This window comes from Topomyia yanbarensis, chromosome 2, assembly GCF_030247195.1.
Source record: "Topomyia yanbarensis strain Yona2022 chromosome 2, ASM3024719v1, whole genome shotgun sequence".
In the NCBI taxonomy this organism is placed as follows: Eukaryota; Metazoa; Arthropoda; class Insecta; order Diptera; family Culicidae; genus Topomyia; species Topomyia yanbarensis.
The window spans coordinates 197,157,634-197,174,147 of NC_080671.1; the positions used below are offsets into that span (position 1 = coordinate 197,157,634).

Consider the following 16,514-nt stretch of genomic DNA (forward strand, 5'->3'; position numbering starts at 1 on the left):
CCTTTTTCATAAATTTCTCTCTACATTTGGAAAGTGTTATCCTCGTTATTAATCATATTACGTTTTCGTCTCAACTCGACGCATTCCCAAAATAAAAACCTGTTTTAATCCACTTAGTGGTGCAATTGTGCTTTTCTCATTTGTCCAGACTACGATTCCATGGCTGGTTATGTTCAATACAATGGTGGAAATGAATATTACATGTTCAGTACGATTTACACATACATACAATGGATCGACAGCCACGATCTTGAGATACTATGTGATACTGAAACATCGCTTGAAACCAGCGGCGGATCATGGAGAAAGATCCGGGAGGTCCAGGTCCTGCCGAAAATTTTCAACTTGTTAAGAAATTTTAAACTAGTTTTAATTTTAAAGTAGCAACCCCTCACTGCATACTCCCTCCGCGCCGGGCCGGTATGATTGACGATTTTTAGAGTGATTGCATAACCATTCTATATGAGAAAGGCAAAAATGTACCAAAGTCCAAAAAAGTCAATTTTTGTCAAACATCTCAATGTTTCATGCATTTTAAAGTCATTTGGCATCAAAAATACAAATTTGATTTTGAAAATTTTTCATTTCAGTTTATATGGGCATTTGCTGTGTGATTGCACTCTTCAACTCGTAACTCCGGAACCGGAAGTCCAATCAATAAAAAATTCAATAGCAGCCGATGGGAAGGTTGTACCTTTCATTTGAGACTAACTTTGTGCAAATCGGTCCAGCCATCTCTGAGAAACAGAGGTCAAACATACACACAGACATTTTCCGATCTCGACGAACTCAGTCGATTGGCATATGACACTCGGCCCTCCGGGTCGGGATTAGATTGACGAATTTTAGAGTGAATGAGAAAGGCAAAAACATTTTTAGCAAATGTTGAAAGTTATGCATTTTTTTGGTGAGCAGTTCTATGTTTCATAGACATTAAATCAATTTTAACTTCGCTTCCTATTAAATAAAGACCCCTCTTACAGTACATCTCTACAAAAACGAGATCAATTTGAAAATAAATCTGAGGATTATGATTGATTACAGAACTCTGGAATTTTCTATTGGAATGTTCTCTGGCAGGAATTTGATATTGATGCAATTAGACAACTGTGAAATCAAGATCAATAGATCAGTTACATATCAGGAACCATTCCGACAATTTATCAAAAGTCCTCATGATCTGCATCAATAAATTTTCAACTTCAATCCAATTTATTTTTGGGTGTGTGGGGTGTGGGGGGGGGGTTGTATTGTGTTAAACCCCAAAACCTTCTCTTGGCTACGCCGTTGCTCGGAATTATTTATTTCGCTTTTCATTTTCCGATATGTTTCAGATCGAATTGCAGTCAGAAGGTTCGCACAAATGAACATTTTTGTACTGATAAGTTAACAAGTTCCGTCCAGACAACTTGGAAGTGTTCGGTGATTATTTCTAGCGGTTGTAGATAGTAAAATGAAATACAAAATTCGTTTTATCGAAATAATGTTTAGCTTATTTCAATGGATTATTACTATATTGAACAATAAATAGGCGACAAAGAGTAATCAACAAATAACAAGTCATAACTTTTAAAGTATTCAAAATAGATATTTAAAGTCTTTAGTAAAGTTATTCGCAAAAGTAAGAGCTACAAATTTGCTGAAGACATCATTTCGATATAATCACTTCCAAGAAAATTTGAGAAAATATCTCACTCATAGGATTAATCAGCAAAAGCACAATACCAAAAGAAAGGGCATATTACCTCCATTAAATTCTCCGAAGATACTATTGACCTAAAATAAGCCGTTTTGGCGTTAATAATAGATTACATGTTTTTGGTCATATTTCTGGCAATGGGAAATGATAAAAATCTTTCGTCCGCATTTGATGTTAAATATCTCTTATGATAATAGTCCGATTTCAACAATCTATAGCTTGTTCAAAAGGTATTCGTTAAAGCTGTCTAAAAACATATAAATTGTTAATCTATATTGTCAATTTCGGCAGATAATCCAAAAAAACTGCAAAAAACGCCATTTTTACACATTCAAACATTCATATCTTGGAAACTAAACATCAGAATCAAAAACAAATTAATAGCGTTCATACTGTTTTTTAGTTCTTTCATTTAAAATTGGTTTGGATAAGATCGGTTCAGCCATTGCTGAGAAACACGAATGAGAATTTGTCCGTTACATACACACACACACACACACAGACACACACACACACACAGACATTGTCCCAAATCGTCGAGCTGAGTCGATTGGTATATAAGACTCGGCCCTCCGGGCCTCGGAAAAAATCTTGAAAGTTTGAGCGAATTCTATACATTTCTTTTATAAGAAATGTAAAAAACAATAATAAATTGAGGGCTAAAAATTACCTTTAATTTTGTATAAATATCATCAAGCCGTTCTCTTGCAATCCGGGACCTCAACTAAAAAACCACGTCGACTTTGCGCGTTAATAACACCCGAATTTGTATTTGTATTTTGTATTTGTCATATATACACCAACAAGCAATTCAAAGCCCCAATGATGTCTAAACTTATTGCTAACAGTCAAATCGTTACAAACTTTGATAAAAATAATAAAAAAACAGTGGAAAAAACAACAATGAAGGAATCAGCCGAAATTAGCGGGTCCGTTAAAGGTTCTGTAAAATCGTAGACCAGACAAATTAAAGTCGAAAGCTGATGCGACTCGGTTGAAGATCCTTTGTAGACCAGTAATGGTCCCGTGCATGCTATAATTAGTGCGTCGAAATGGCTATCGGAGCATGCGGTTGTTACGCGTTGTTCGAGGTGCGACATTTATGTTAATTTGTTCCAAGATGTCTGAGCAATCCAGATGACCTCGCAAGGTATCAGCAACGAACAAAGCCCTTGTTGTATTCCTTCGAACAAGCAGGGGTTCTAAACTAATTAACTGGCACCGGCTTTCGTAACTTGGCAGACGGACGGGATCTCTCCACGGCAACCTACGAAGCGCAAAACGTAAAAAGCGTCGTTGCACGGACTCAATTCTCTCAACACCGTTGTTATAGAACCACACGCATAGATTCTGTATGCTTTTGGCCGTTTATATGATAATCCCCCTTAACTCTAGAACGTTGCACTGGGGTACAAATGTAACCCACGCCTTCTTTGGGGCCGTGTAAAACGAGAATTCGGCATTTACCGACCTGGGACCCTAACCATAATTCAATTTAGAGTTCCTAGTAAGAGTAGGAAAAGATGGTATAGCCAGTTTGCTTATAGCCTTCGTGGAAGCAGGTGTCAAAGTTGGCGTAGGGTACATTTGTACTCCAGTGTACGGTTGCCGTTAGTGTTTCGTCACGTTTCGTGCTGTCAGTGGAAATGTGATTCGTGACAATACCAGTTTAAATACTGGTTGTTTTACTACGGTAGTAACAATTAGTATTATATAATCGTTTTTAATCGTTCATTTAATTAATTTAATTAAATTTTGAAGCGGAACAAAAAATTGTTCTCATTTTTGCTGATTTTTATTGTTTTATTGTTAATTTTTTATAGTTTTTCAAAGCAATGGCTCTCAAGTATAATTTGCGCACAATAACAGCTGTAACAGTAACATTGCGTGTTACCAATGTATTATTGGTCAGATATATTTTTTCAATTCAATTTTCACCCCATTTCGTGGTATTTTCCAAAACCGGATTTTTAAACTTTAACTCTTCAAAATAATTGCAGTTTTTCAAAAATATCGAAATTCCATTTTATACCGTGTCAAGATAATACTTTCAACTTTTAGAGTCATTTGATTTTTTTCAAATCGGTTGAAAATTCGTAAAATTATAGTATTTTTTGTGAAAAAAGTCAAAACAGCGATTTTTTCACCTTTTATTTTTTTTCAAACCAATTTATGTATCATTGATTCAATAAATTCCGTACTTTCACTTACATAGCTGTTTTCGCAATTAAAAAACGAAGAAAATGGTGTATTATACATTTCTTTTGTTTGCATTTTTCTTGCGAAAATTGTGATCAAACGCGTGGGGTACATTTGTACCCCAGAAAACGCAAGTGCAACGTTCTAGGGTTAAGCGGGGCGTCATACTTGACTTGGTTATTGAATCAAGTATCCTATGTAGCATATACATGTTTCCGCATAAAAGGTTGTGAAAAATTTTCGTCTGAGTAAGAAAATCACATTAGTAAATATAAAATTGTTATGAGTAAATTTCCATTACTTTTAAGCATACGTATCGAACGGTATGTTTTTCATTTTTCCAATACAGTCGAAATATTTAAAATCAGTTTAAAAATGACAGAGAATTTGATTAATTATTTCACAAGGAACGGTTTTCAACAATAAATCAGTGTTTTGGGAACTAAAATTTTCAAACATGATGTGTACTCTACTCGACCAGACCTACAACCAGCACCAGATCTCCTTAAAAGTTCAGATTCACTGCAGCATCGTGCTATCCGTTTGTTATGTTCATTTTTAATTTTTCTCCGACACTGGTCGGAATATCTATTCATCGACTACCTCGAATTACAACTAAACTGACATAACGCCAGACCACAATTCTTTTCAGATTGCTTCAAACTTTTTTTCCTTTTATTTATTTTTTCAGTTATAATTTTCATCACAATTAGCGAGCTTGGTTTGCTGCCTCAAGTTGTTAAAAGAGGCTACTACTGTGATGATCGATCAATCCAACGACCCTTTACTGGAGATACAGTTTCCGCATGTGTGATTAGTCTTAGTGGATTCGTGCCTCTATTTTTGGTAAGTGAATAATTTTAGAGCTCCTTAATTTGAGAATATCTGCGTTAGTTTTGATACTGGTGAATAGTCTTTTCATTGTTTGTGTATTTCGGTCGGTAACGACATCGCCCAAATAAGTAGGTACACCGCAAGAATCCAATTAACGCCTCATATGTAAATCCATCCATCGAAAAATAAAGTCTGGTTGAAACTTAATGGCTTATCCTCCGTTGCGCCAAATAATTGGAACGAAGACGTAAAAAGGACATATATCGCCATATCGTCGCTGTTGTGCTATCTTATGACAAGCATCGTTTAGCACATTTCGTGAAAAACGATTTTTGAAGTTTGAGATTGAATACCTTAAAACTTATAAATGGAATAAACAATTCAAAGAAAACAGTTGACGCTTCTATCTATTCTGTATTAATCTCTCAAATATAACGAAGATCGGTTGACTATGTTGCGAGTTTTTACTATAAATGTAAACAAAAGTTGCACTCACATATCGTCGCTGTTGTGCTATCTTATGACAAGCGCCATTTTGCACATTTCGAGAAAAACGATTTTTAAAGTTTGAGATTGAGTATCTTGAAACTTATAAATGGTATAAATAATTCAAAGAAGACAAATGATGCTTCTATCTATGCTGCATTAATCTCTCAAATATTACGAGAATCGGTTAACTACATTGCGAATTTTCTTTAAAAATGTAAACAAAAGTCGGTTTCACACGTGTCATAGGTGTGTATTGATGACAAAATTTGTATGGCGTGTCATAATCGTGCATGGAAAATTTTCCATAGAAAAAAACATCAATTATTAACTTTTATTCATATCTTTGGCTTCATTTGGTCTATAAACAATCGGTGAGATGCATTTTGAAGGAAATGAGTCAGGGAATCTAGAAAAAATAGTTATTTTGGTTACAGTGTTGCCAAATATGCTATATTTCCAATTTAAAACTTAAATTGCTTTTTTCTCACAGTTCGTGTATTTTTGTTTCGAAAATGATTATGCCATTGTGTTTATCAGATAGTTTTACATATAAAAACATCTCACACATAAAGATAATTTGAGCCAACCCCCAGACACAGTCATTTGAAGCAAAAAATTAGAAATTTCTCAGCACGTTTCTCGCTATATCTCAGTAACCAAGCAGAATGTCAAAATTCTGTAAACGCCACTTTGTAGAGATTTTTTAGACAAGTAATGTGGCATATCTAACTCAGTTTACCCCAAAATGGCGTTTGTCATAAGATAGCACAACAGCGACGATATGTCATAGGTGTGTATTGAAGACAAAATTTGTATGGCGCGTCATAATCGTGTATGGAAAATTTTCCATAGAAAAAATCATCAATTATTAACTTTTCAACGGATCGATGAAAAGCACAATGAAAGCTACGTTCGATCAATTCATTGATTCATTTCCACTCAGCCTATCCTATTTTGATTCTGCTAATAGCTACATACTACAAAGCCTATTTATGAATGAATACACTGCCACTCGAAAAACCGTTGCAAAAACGCATCTAAGTCCATATATAAAATTGTTTTCGATTCTTGTATATTTATAGTTTCGATATATGATTAAGACCACTGTATTCGCTACATTTGTATGTGTACTTTAGGGGTCATGCATAAATGACGTAGTATTTTGGGGGGTAGGGAGGGTATACCAAATTTGTGACGAAGTGGACGAGGGGGAGAGTAGGGTCAGAAGTTGTGCGACGCAGGGCCGTCTTAACATCACTCGGGGCCCCTGGGCACAACTAGCAATATGCCAATACAATTCAACTTGTTAATATATGACAACTACGTGATTTTCAAAAGCTACACTGATTCGTACAATGTTGTTCTCAATTTCTTACTGTTCCTACTATGATGTAGCTGGAAAAAGACAATTGGGTCATTAAGCTATATATAGTTTTCCGTTCCATTCGATACATTTTAGGTTCAATATATATATATATATATATATATATATATATATATATATATATATATATATATATATATATATATATATATATATATATATATATATATATATATATATATATATATATATATATATATATATATATATATATATATATATATATATATATATATATATATATATATATATATATATATATATATATATATATATATATATATATATATATATATATATATATATATATATATATATATATATATATATATATATATATATATATATATATATATATATATATATAACATTATTTCAAAAAAAAACTTCGTTGTAATACGTAAAAACAGTTTTTTTTTAAATAAATCTTATGTAAACAGATAACCATACATAGGAAAACTGTAGTTGTTTACATCTGGCCTATCAAGACAACATCCAAAATGAAAAAGAACTATTGAGATATCTGACGTTTAAAATACGCACACTGAGATCCCGCACTATTATACTACCGCCCTCCCCTTAAGCCAACAAGCGGTTTGTTTTCCTCCCAATTCGCAGTGCAAATGATTTGTTTTCCTCCCAATTTAAACGTCAAAACGGCACAATACCAACGCAGCTGGATAAGTCTATACGCATTGCATGGTGTTTATGTCAAATAAAATTAACCCTGCGGGAAAACATGTATTCATTTTTTCTGACAGGGCATCATTCGTCGTTAAATTCGTCATGTCATGTCGTTCTGTCAAATGCTTCTGATAGTCTCAAATCAAGACTGTCAACATATGTCTTTATTTTAAATTTAAATTTTATTTTCACGTTTCCTGAGTTGAAAGAAAACATTGTTGTGATCACGAAAATTAGCTTTATCGATGTATGTAATAAAACAAAAAAAAATTCTCGTTCAATGACCCAATTACCAGCTTTAAAAAAGCTACATTTTGTTCAATCATAATTCAACAATATTTATAGATGACAGATGACAAATTGAATATTGAAGCCATTGAAATCAATCGAGGATCATTTATTTTAGATATTCACATTTTTCGCTGTAGGAATAGAACGATTCGTTGAAATTTTTGGTGAGGTAAATTTTTGTTATATATTCTGGCAGAAGTTTTGTGCTTTATGTTATAGTGAAACGATCGGAGAGACGAATTTAACAAACAAGTACATTTTAAGTAATATTAACATCTTCATATTCAACGAATTAGTATCTCAAAGACGACGCCGGTAGTTAAGTGGCTAGTCTACAGTTTTGATGGTAGAATCGCCTTTCTAGTGTCGGTGATAGGTACTCAGTGCAGAAAGAGACAGCAGAAAATAAAATTAAATAATAACAATAATGAGTCTATTCACATTTCGAAAGTATAAATGTTCAACACCTTCATAGTTACGTAAACAAATAAACATCGAAATTACTCGAACCTGTTAATATGAGCAACACAATTCATTTCAATAATTCACTACCACATTTATTAGCAGTTCATTTATAATCAGCCACAAACAGAAATGGAACCATCTACCAACAAAGCTTTTCATAGACGAAAAGCAAATGCTATATCACTTGGACTGCAATATTATTCAAAATTTTAGCCTAAACATAAATGATTAAATATTTCAGTAAAAAAATCAATTCATGTAAAACAGTCGAAATAGGAAACATCGAATGCAGGCTGCCATGACGCACACATCCTCGACTGCCAGCGGAATACGTTCCATTTGAGCCAGTATATTCTGATTCCTGATTGTGACGGCCTAAAATATTTTTATAAGGTGGACTATCGTACAAAAATAACATAATTGGTTTTGTAGCAGACTACGACGGCATAGTGGAAAGTACCAAGTCTGGCTGCGAAATTCTCGTGAGACCTCAAGAAGTCCAGGAGTCATTTTTAGAGGTTTTCATGTAGATGTGTCCTTTCACAATCTCTGATGTGACGAAGGAATGAAAATTTGTCACATGCGCGGATCGCTTGCCAAATGAGGATTGTGTACCGAATTTCTAGATCTTCTTCCACTTTCTGTACAGCTTCCTTGTGCAAATTCTGCCACCTTGTTGGTTGACGCTCCTGAGTGGTGCCTTTCGAACTTTCTATATGTGTTGTAGAAAACATTTCGTTGTTTTTGCTCAATATTGAATTGATTCTTGAATTGAAATGTTGGATTGACGTTTGAATTGGTCCAATACCATCCTGGTCATGTAGTGCCTCATATCCTACCGCTACCATCACTCCGCTTGATTGTCTAATGCTCTTAAAACCTCACATGGGATAAGGTGCAATGTGCGAATCCGAGCAACTGATCCATTACACACGCTAAAGAGTTATTAACAATTGAGCGCTACTATTTTTGGAACATTCTGTAGGCAGAATGATTCTATATTCATCCTAAGTTGGGGGCCCCTAAAAGCTCGGGGCCCCTGACCCTGTCCCAGTGTGCCCATGCGTAAAGACGGCACTGGTGCGACGTAGCATTAAGTTTAAATTTTTTACGGGCATGAAAACCCATTAATCAGAGAAAACAATTTATGTTCATCCATTCCCAAGAGAAATAAATTTAAATTCACACAAATTACTTTTCATGTGGTTTTTCATGAAGTAGATTTTACGATTCGCGGAATTACAAGCTCGCAAAAATACGAAAAGATTTTGTATGCGGATTTAACTTGCTACATTAGTTAGCTTATGTTGCAGACTAGGAGACTTAGTTTGGTAACTGAATTAAATTTTCTCTTCGCATTCAAGCAAACAAAATTTAGTAATTTAGATGAACGTATGCTTCTTAGAATCATTGGCAACTGCAGGATTGTGAACTAAGAGAACTTCTCTTCATGCTCCTTTTGACATATAAAATTCAAAACAAAACTATCAACACTATGTTTCTCATGAAATGGGCTTATTTTGTACGCAATTTGCTGTTATAATGAAAATGTTGATAAAAGTCGTCATACATTTTGAAAGTAGATGTATTTAAAATAATTGAAAAACATATGTAATTTTTATTTATACCCCGGCCGCGTTACACAGATTGGGGGGGGGGGGGCGGTGGCTAGGTAAATGCTACGTTATTTACGAGGGGGAGGGTAGAATTTTGTGACCCAATGCTACGAGGGGGGAGGGAGGGGTAAAAAATCGTTGAAAAAAGCTACGTCATTTGTGTACGGCCCCTTAGGAAAGTTACAATAATTGGCAAAATATAACTAGAAAGTCTATACATGAAATGTGATTATATTGTCTAAAATTTTATTTTTCTTCACCGGTTCGGGTTTTTTACCACACACAATCGAAAAGTTTTTATAATTTTTAAAAGCTGATCTTGGGCTATAAAGATTTAGTTCCAGATATTAGTTCGATCACGGTTTTCTGTCTTCTTTCTTCAGATGCTCTCAAATAAGTTTATTCGGATTCGATCACCTACTACAAATGAAATGACCTGATAACCAAGGTTTGGTTCAATATGTAACATTCGATGTTGATTGGTCGTGCTTAAACTATACGTAAGAAATATATTTGATTTATTATTACTCTAAATGTACTAAGGAAATTAATATTTTACATTAAGTAGTATAGTCCTACGTCTACAGTTCGCGCAACCCCATAGGGCTGCCCCTTGTAGTGTTTCATCCGCCTATAATGATGTCAGATGGACGTCAATTGTTAAATACATACATAAATACATACATACATAAAATTCGGCTCGTGACAATGCAATGTTTGATGTGAAACTAGTCATTAGCAGTTGTTAGCCTTCGCATGGTTATTTCATGCGAGCGCAATTCAGGGAACTCTTCTTCCAACAGCTAATGGGAAAAATTTTGGACAAACCAAATTTTTGTGCGTAGAGACACAACACCTATGGTTTTTTTTGGAGTTTTGGATTCTTCTCGTCAGTAACAAATACCAACTTAATGCTAGTTAGATAAGTCCACACCGGCACCAAATTGGCGCTAGTTAGACACTAAGATCCAAAAAGTCACACGTCTTGCGTGAACACTAAACAACTGCCTTATACCGAGCTATGTCTCGATAGTAAGCACAGAGATTATGTTTGCCGACGTGATCCGTTGTACAAATCACGCAATGGCGTCCTTGACCCGGGCACCTAGTTAGATTTTTTTAGCAATGAAACATTGCATTTCAACCATTTTTTTTTTTCGATGCGAGGCGATAATTCAATTGTTACAGCGAGAAAAGCAGCATTTATGCTGAAAATTTTGACATTTCTGCAAAGAAATATTATATAGATGTTTAAGAAAGAGTACATTGATACTTTATTCTAAGGAAGGTCGTAGATAATTTAGCTTAATTTAAAAGTTATTCGAAAAATAGTGTGCCCCTCTTCCTAGTAGGGCCAAAATAGCCTCATTACCCTATCTACAACTGTTGCACGAAATTCTCTGTCGATCAGAATGGGTTTGTTTCGTTAGGAGAGGCTGCTCTAAAATATAGGCAAATTCGGTGAATAGTAAATTTGAATGAATATATCCAACTAAGTTCGTATCAGTTCAATACGACAGTTTCGAATTGCTTATTTAGTATGAGGATTAAATGTTGAATTCAATCATTTTTATGCATTCGTTATTTTGACCAGTTTAGTGACTAAATAAAAAAATGTAGGGCTAATATTTTTAGCTAAGCAACGATCATACCAAATATTACAAAACTTTGAGGGATCGTATAATTTTTATTCGTGAATATTCCGTATCACGATTCCCGATCAAAAATGAATAACAAAAAGACAGAGTTCAATTTGTAAAACAAATTATGTTATGAGCATGGTCCCGTTAGTAGTTAAAATAACAATAAATTATAACAAGTATCAACCAGAGATATAATTCTGATAACTTGATTCTTGTTATGGTTTTCTGATTTGGTTCAAATCGAAATCTCTTAAGTATGATGAAATGCTCGTACTTCCTCTTGTTCCTAACTTTTTACTGTACCTAACAAGATTGTTTCCTATTTGTTTAGATATGGCTAACGGAGGCAATATTTTACTCTCCAACCATTACCGAATACACGGAAACTGATGTTTCAAGCTCACGATGCTCACAGTCATTCCACGAAGCGTGGCACTGGGGTAGAAAATATGGCCGAGGATTGTTCATCAAACTGCTGATTGTGGATGCACTAAAGGTAACCCAAATTGTTTCGGGCGTAGAACTCACTATAAACATTTGATTTCATTTCCAAAGATCTTCTCCGGCGAACACAGACCGCACTTTCTCGACACATGTAGACCTGATGTGCATTGTGAAGGAAATGAGTAAGCTATAAAAATTCAACAGTTATGATATCTAATGAAAAGATTAACTAATAAATTGTTTCCATTTTTTTTCTAGATTCATTTCCACATACATGTGCACCAATCCCGAAGAGACACAGTACTTTATACGAGATGCAAGTAAATCCTTCCCATCTGGCCACGCATCCATCAGTGTGTACGAAGTGATATTTATGGTTTGGTACCTGCTACGACGCGTGCCAAAGGTGCGATCTCACATGGCACTTCCCCTTTGCTACACTGCGTTGGGTTTGTGGGGTATATTTTGCCCATTGTCCAGGATAATGGACAATCGTCACCACTGGTGGGATGTGCTAGCTGGATCAATCATTGGAGTGATAGCTGCGGGTTTTACAGTAAGAATTTTTATCCAACAGATACGATACAGAAAATAACCTATATTCTTATTTTGCAGTGTATCTTTGATTGTCAAAACTTCGATAGGACCAAGCAAGGCTCTAGTGTTACAACTTATAAGGAGCACGATATTAAACTGATACCAAGCATTACACACTATCAGGAGGGTAACAATCTTAATAACATTGTCAATTCATCCTAACGACTTGGCAGCAAATGTGGATAACGATGGCGTGGAACATTCCTAATAGGAACAGTATTAGTTTAAATATTGCAAAAGCATGTACAAATTTACATGTTCACTTTGCCAACAAATCTATTGCATTTTAACAGTATATACGTATAGGTAGCACATTTTAAAATAGATTTATTTAAGAAATTGTGATAATGTAACGTTAACCAACGAAGATTTCCATACCATTCATATACAAGTAGTACAATGCTCTCATGTATCACTCCCACTCTAATGAGTAAAAGCAACACTATAAAATAAGAATAAAATAAATAGATGGCATATCACCGCCACGCAAGGTGTGTAATGTAAAACCAACGCTTATTATTCAATTTGTTTTTACTTACTGATGTCCGTCCACGATAGATGCACACTAAGGTGCCTCAACTTACATGTTCCAGAGTCGGCTGAAGTGGAGCATAGAAAGAATATTGGCCATAAAGTATCGCGAAATTTGTTGAATATTAATTTTCATGAATGTTATCAAAAAAATTCGTAAATCAGCACAAGATCGTAGTTTTTTTTAATATCCTGCGAAACTGTCACTCCGAAATGCATTTTTCGATATGACGATTAAACGAATAAAAATGTTTTGTTTATTCATTTTTGAGCCTCGCTAACGTTTTCACACCACGCGGTAACCGAAAGAACCGGTTGCTTCTCGTAGTTTTGCGATATGGGACGAAAGTGATCCTCAGTATAAAAGAAAATAAAGCTTATATTATGCAATTTGAAAATCAAAGGTTGCAACGAGCTAGTTTACGTGCATTTGTTGTAGCGAACAAATATAATGTCAGTTTATATGGATTGTCTGATTTAGATGAAAAGCCGCCAGTCAGGGGTATAAACGGATTACCTAGTACATTGGTTATAAAATGTAGGAAAAATGTAGTAACAGTTCACACATTTAGCTGCAAGCTTCAATCCAGAATAGATATAGGGTAATTATGAATTGCAGAATTTTTGCATGCCTAATGATATGAATGAAACGTAGATACAATAAGGAAAGGAATCGTTTTGCCTTTCTCATATAAAGAAACGCTATACAATCACTGTAAAAATCCACTTTTTAACCGAGACCCGGAGGGCCGATTATCATATACCATTCGATTCAGTTCGTCGAGATTGGGAATGTCTGTGTGTATGTGTATGAACCGATTTTCAGAAACTTAGTTTCATCTGAAAGGTATAATGCTCCCATGATCTGCTATTGAATTTTTAGTTGATCCGTTACGTTCCGGAGTTACGGGTTGAAGAGTGCAGTCACACAGCAAATTCCTATATAAACTGGTAAAACTATCCATGATGTCCAATGGATGTAAAACATATTAAAATGGGTGCAACTTTTCTCTAGTTAGTGGGTCTGGATCACTAATGATCAAAGCAGATTTCGCCAAATTCCTAACCTAATATTACACCTATTCCCCAGCGAAATCTCTACCGATTTTTACAAGTAAGTTTACAGAGTTTACAGATACAGTAATACCATTGACTGCAGCTAAATTTTATTCGGTTCTGACTCTTGGTTCCGGAGTTACAGGTTGGTTAGTAAGGTACAATCGTAATACCTCAGAGGCTAAAAACTATTGAAATGGTCACCAAATTACATCGATTCGCACATCTAGATCAAACATTCTTTAAATATATTCTCTACTATCGACGATTCCGGAATTCCGGGCATATTCCACGATTGAAGTCTTCTTCGGTGATGACTAAATCGATTTTCTCAAACTAAGCCTCAAATGGAAGGCAAAATATGCAGTTGAGTATTGTGCCCCCCCCCCCCCCTTTCCCTTACACATCCCTCTTTCATCACTTCTCTCCTCTTGGGTCACCCTCACACCCGCATTTCTTTCATCCACCCCGTATACCGAAATAAGATGATGGATTTCTGACGCATCCTCCACCCTCACTGTTGTTTACAACAATGAGAAAGCCTTCTCAAGCAATCTAGCTTGGGTGTATTACTGTATTCCTAGATAGTGAGGGTGCTATTGACAATGTGTCCTTCCAGTCTATTCTGGAAGCGACGCGAGGTCATTGGATACCTGCATGTATCTCGGGTTGGATAAACGCAATGCTTAGTAACAGCATACTTTGCTCGTCACTGCGACAGGCTGAGATACGGAAGTTGAGTATTTGCGGTTGTCCTCAGGGCGGTGTTCTGTTACCTTTGTTATGGAACTTGGTAGCCGACGGCTTGTTGAAGAAACTCAATGAGCTCGGATTTCCAACCACGGGCTTGTTGACGATTACCAAATACTAATTACTGGATTTTGCATCGGAACAATCTTTGACTTAATGCAACAGGCATTAAGAGCTGTCGAACAGTGGTGTCGACAAGTTAAATTATCAGTTAACCCAAGCAAAACTTCAATGGTTCTTTTCACGAAGAAGCGAATAACAACCGGGGTTCGTCCCATGCAGTTCTTTGATTCTCTGCTACTGTGTTGAGATCAAGTCTAATACGTTGCAGTTATATTGGATTCCAAACTGAATCGGTCTGCTCAGATTGAGTTGAGAGTCAAGAGGCGTGCATGGTCTTCGGGCAGTGCAGACGAACTTTTGGAAAGACCTGGGGTCTCAAACCTAAATACATCTATTGGATTTACACGACAATTGCACGTCCAATACTGTCATACGGATGCCTTGTGTGGTGGCAGAGGGGAGAGGTGATGACAGTCCAGTCAAAGCTAAACCATCTGCAAAGAATGGCGCTCGTGGCCAGGTAGATACTGTACTGTATTCCAAGCAGAAATCTTTGCGATTATGCGCGGGGTACAATCGGCCCTTCAACTGAGTTTGTCCGACAGAGTTATAAACTTCTGCTCCGATAGTCAGGCTGCAATCAAGGCCCTTAGCTCAGACAAATCACGGTCCAAGCTAGTGATCGCGTGCCGAACCCTAATCGAAGAACTAAGCATTGTCAACACTATCTACCTTGTCTGGGTACCCGAACATTCCGGTATTACTGGAAATGAATGGACTGAAGAATTGGCCAGGGCAGGTTCAGCGATTGACTTCGTTGGTCCTAAGCCCGCGCTGCCAATTTCGACAAGTTGGATAAGTTGGATAAGGGAAAAAACGGATATGGGCTTCGTCCGAGCACCGCAATTATTGGAGAAATCTACAAACGTGTCGCCAAACAAAGGCGTTTCTAGAACAACCGTGCCCAGTGATTTCGAAAAATCTCCTACATTTTTCGAAGCTCTACTGCGGAATGCTGACCAGGGCTTTAACCGGCCACTGCAAACTCAATTATTACATGGCAAATATTCAGCGCACTGAGTCTTTTTCATGCGATCTTTGTGAATCCGACTACAGAACCTCATATCATCTGATATGCAACTGTCCAGCGGTAGCGCAATTGCGATTTCGAGTCTTCAGCCGTCCTTATATAGACGAAACCATGTTTGGACGACTGAAACTCAGAGACATACTGAAGTTTCTTACCCTATGTGGTAAAGAGCTTTAGGCTTGCTCGCAGGCAAGTTGAACTACTTGTTGGTTTAAATTACCTGTTGTTTATTTTTGTGCTGTTATTTTTCCACCCTGCCAATTCTACTTCCCCACACCTCCTTGCTCTTTCCTTCCGCTCAGGAAATGATGAAAACACACGGCAAGGCACAAATCCCCGACTACATACGGGGAACACGTCATTTAAGCCAATATATTCTGATTCCTGATTCCTGACATCGGTTCTTCGGTGATGACTAAATCGATTTTCTCAAACCAAGTCTCAAATGGAAGGCAAAATATGCAGTTGAGTATTGCGTCGCCCCCCCCCCCCCCCTCTTGCCCTTACACATCCCTCTTTCATCACTCCCCTCCTCTTGGGCCACCCTCACACCCGCATTTCCTTCATCCACCCCGTATACCGAAATAAGATGATGGATTTCTGACGCATCCTTCACTCTCACTCTACTAACCCCCCACCCCCTCCACTTCCAAACCCATTTCACCAACATTTCAAAATA

The 16,514-nt window shown here is 36.4% G+C and overlaps 1 protein-coding gene across 2 annotated transcripts in view; it reads left to right on the forward strand.

The window, feature by feature from the left end:
* LOC131682591 (phospholipid phosphatase homolog 1.2 homolog) overlaps nt 1-12,861 on the forward strand; it is a 38,339-nt gene extending 25,478 nt beyond the window's left edge. For both annotated transcript variants that reach the window (XM_058964198.1, XM_058964199.1), the window contains exons 2-6: nt 4,590-4,744; nt 11,636-11,800; nt 11,860-11,930; nt 12,007-12,304; nt 12,364-12,861. In XM_058964198.1, coding sequence (XP_058820181.1) covers nt 4,590-4,744; nt 11,636-11,800; nt 11,860-11,930; nt 12,007-12,304; nt 12,364-12,507 — 833 coding nt within the window. In that variant the 3' untranslated portion in view covers nt 12,508-12,861. The remainder of the gene's footprint in view (nt 1-4,589; nt 4,745-11,635; nt 11,801-11,859; nt 11,931-12,006; nt 12,305-12,363) is intronic.
* Nucleotides 12,862-16,514: the final 3,653 nt, after the last annotated feature.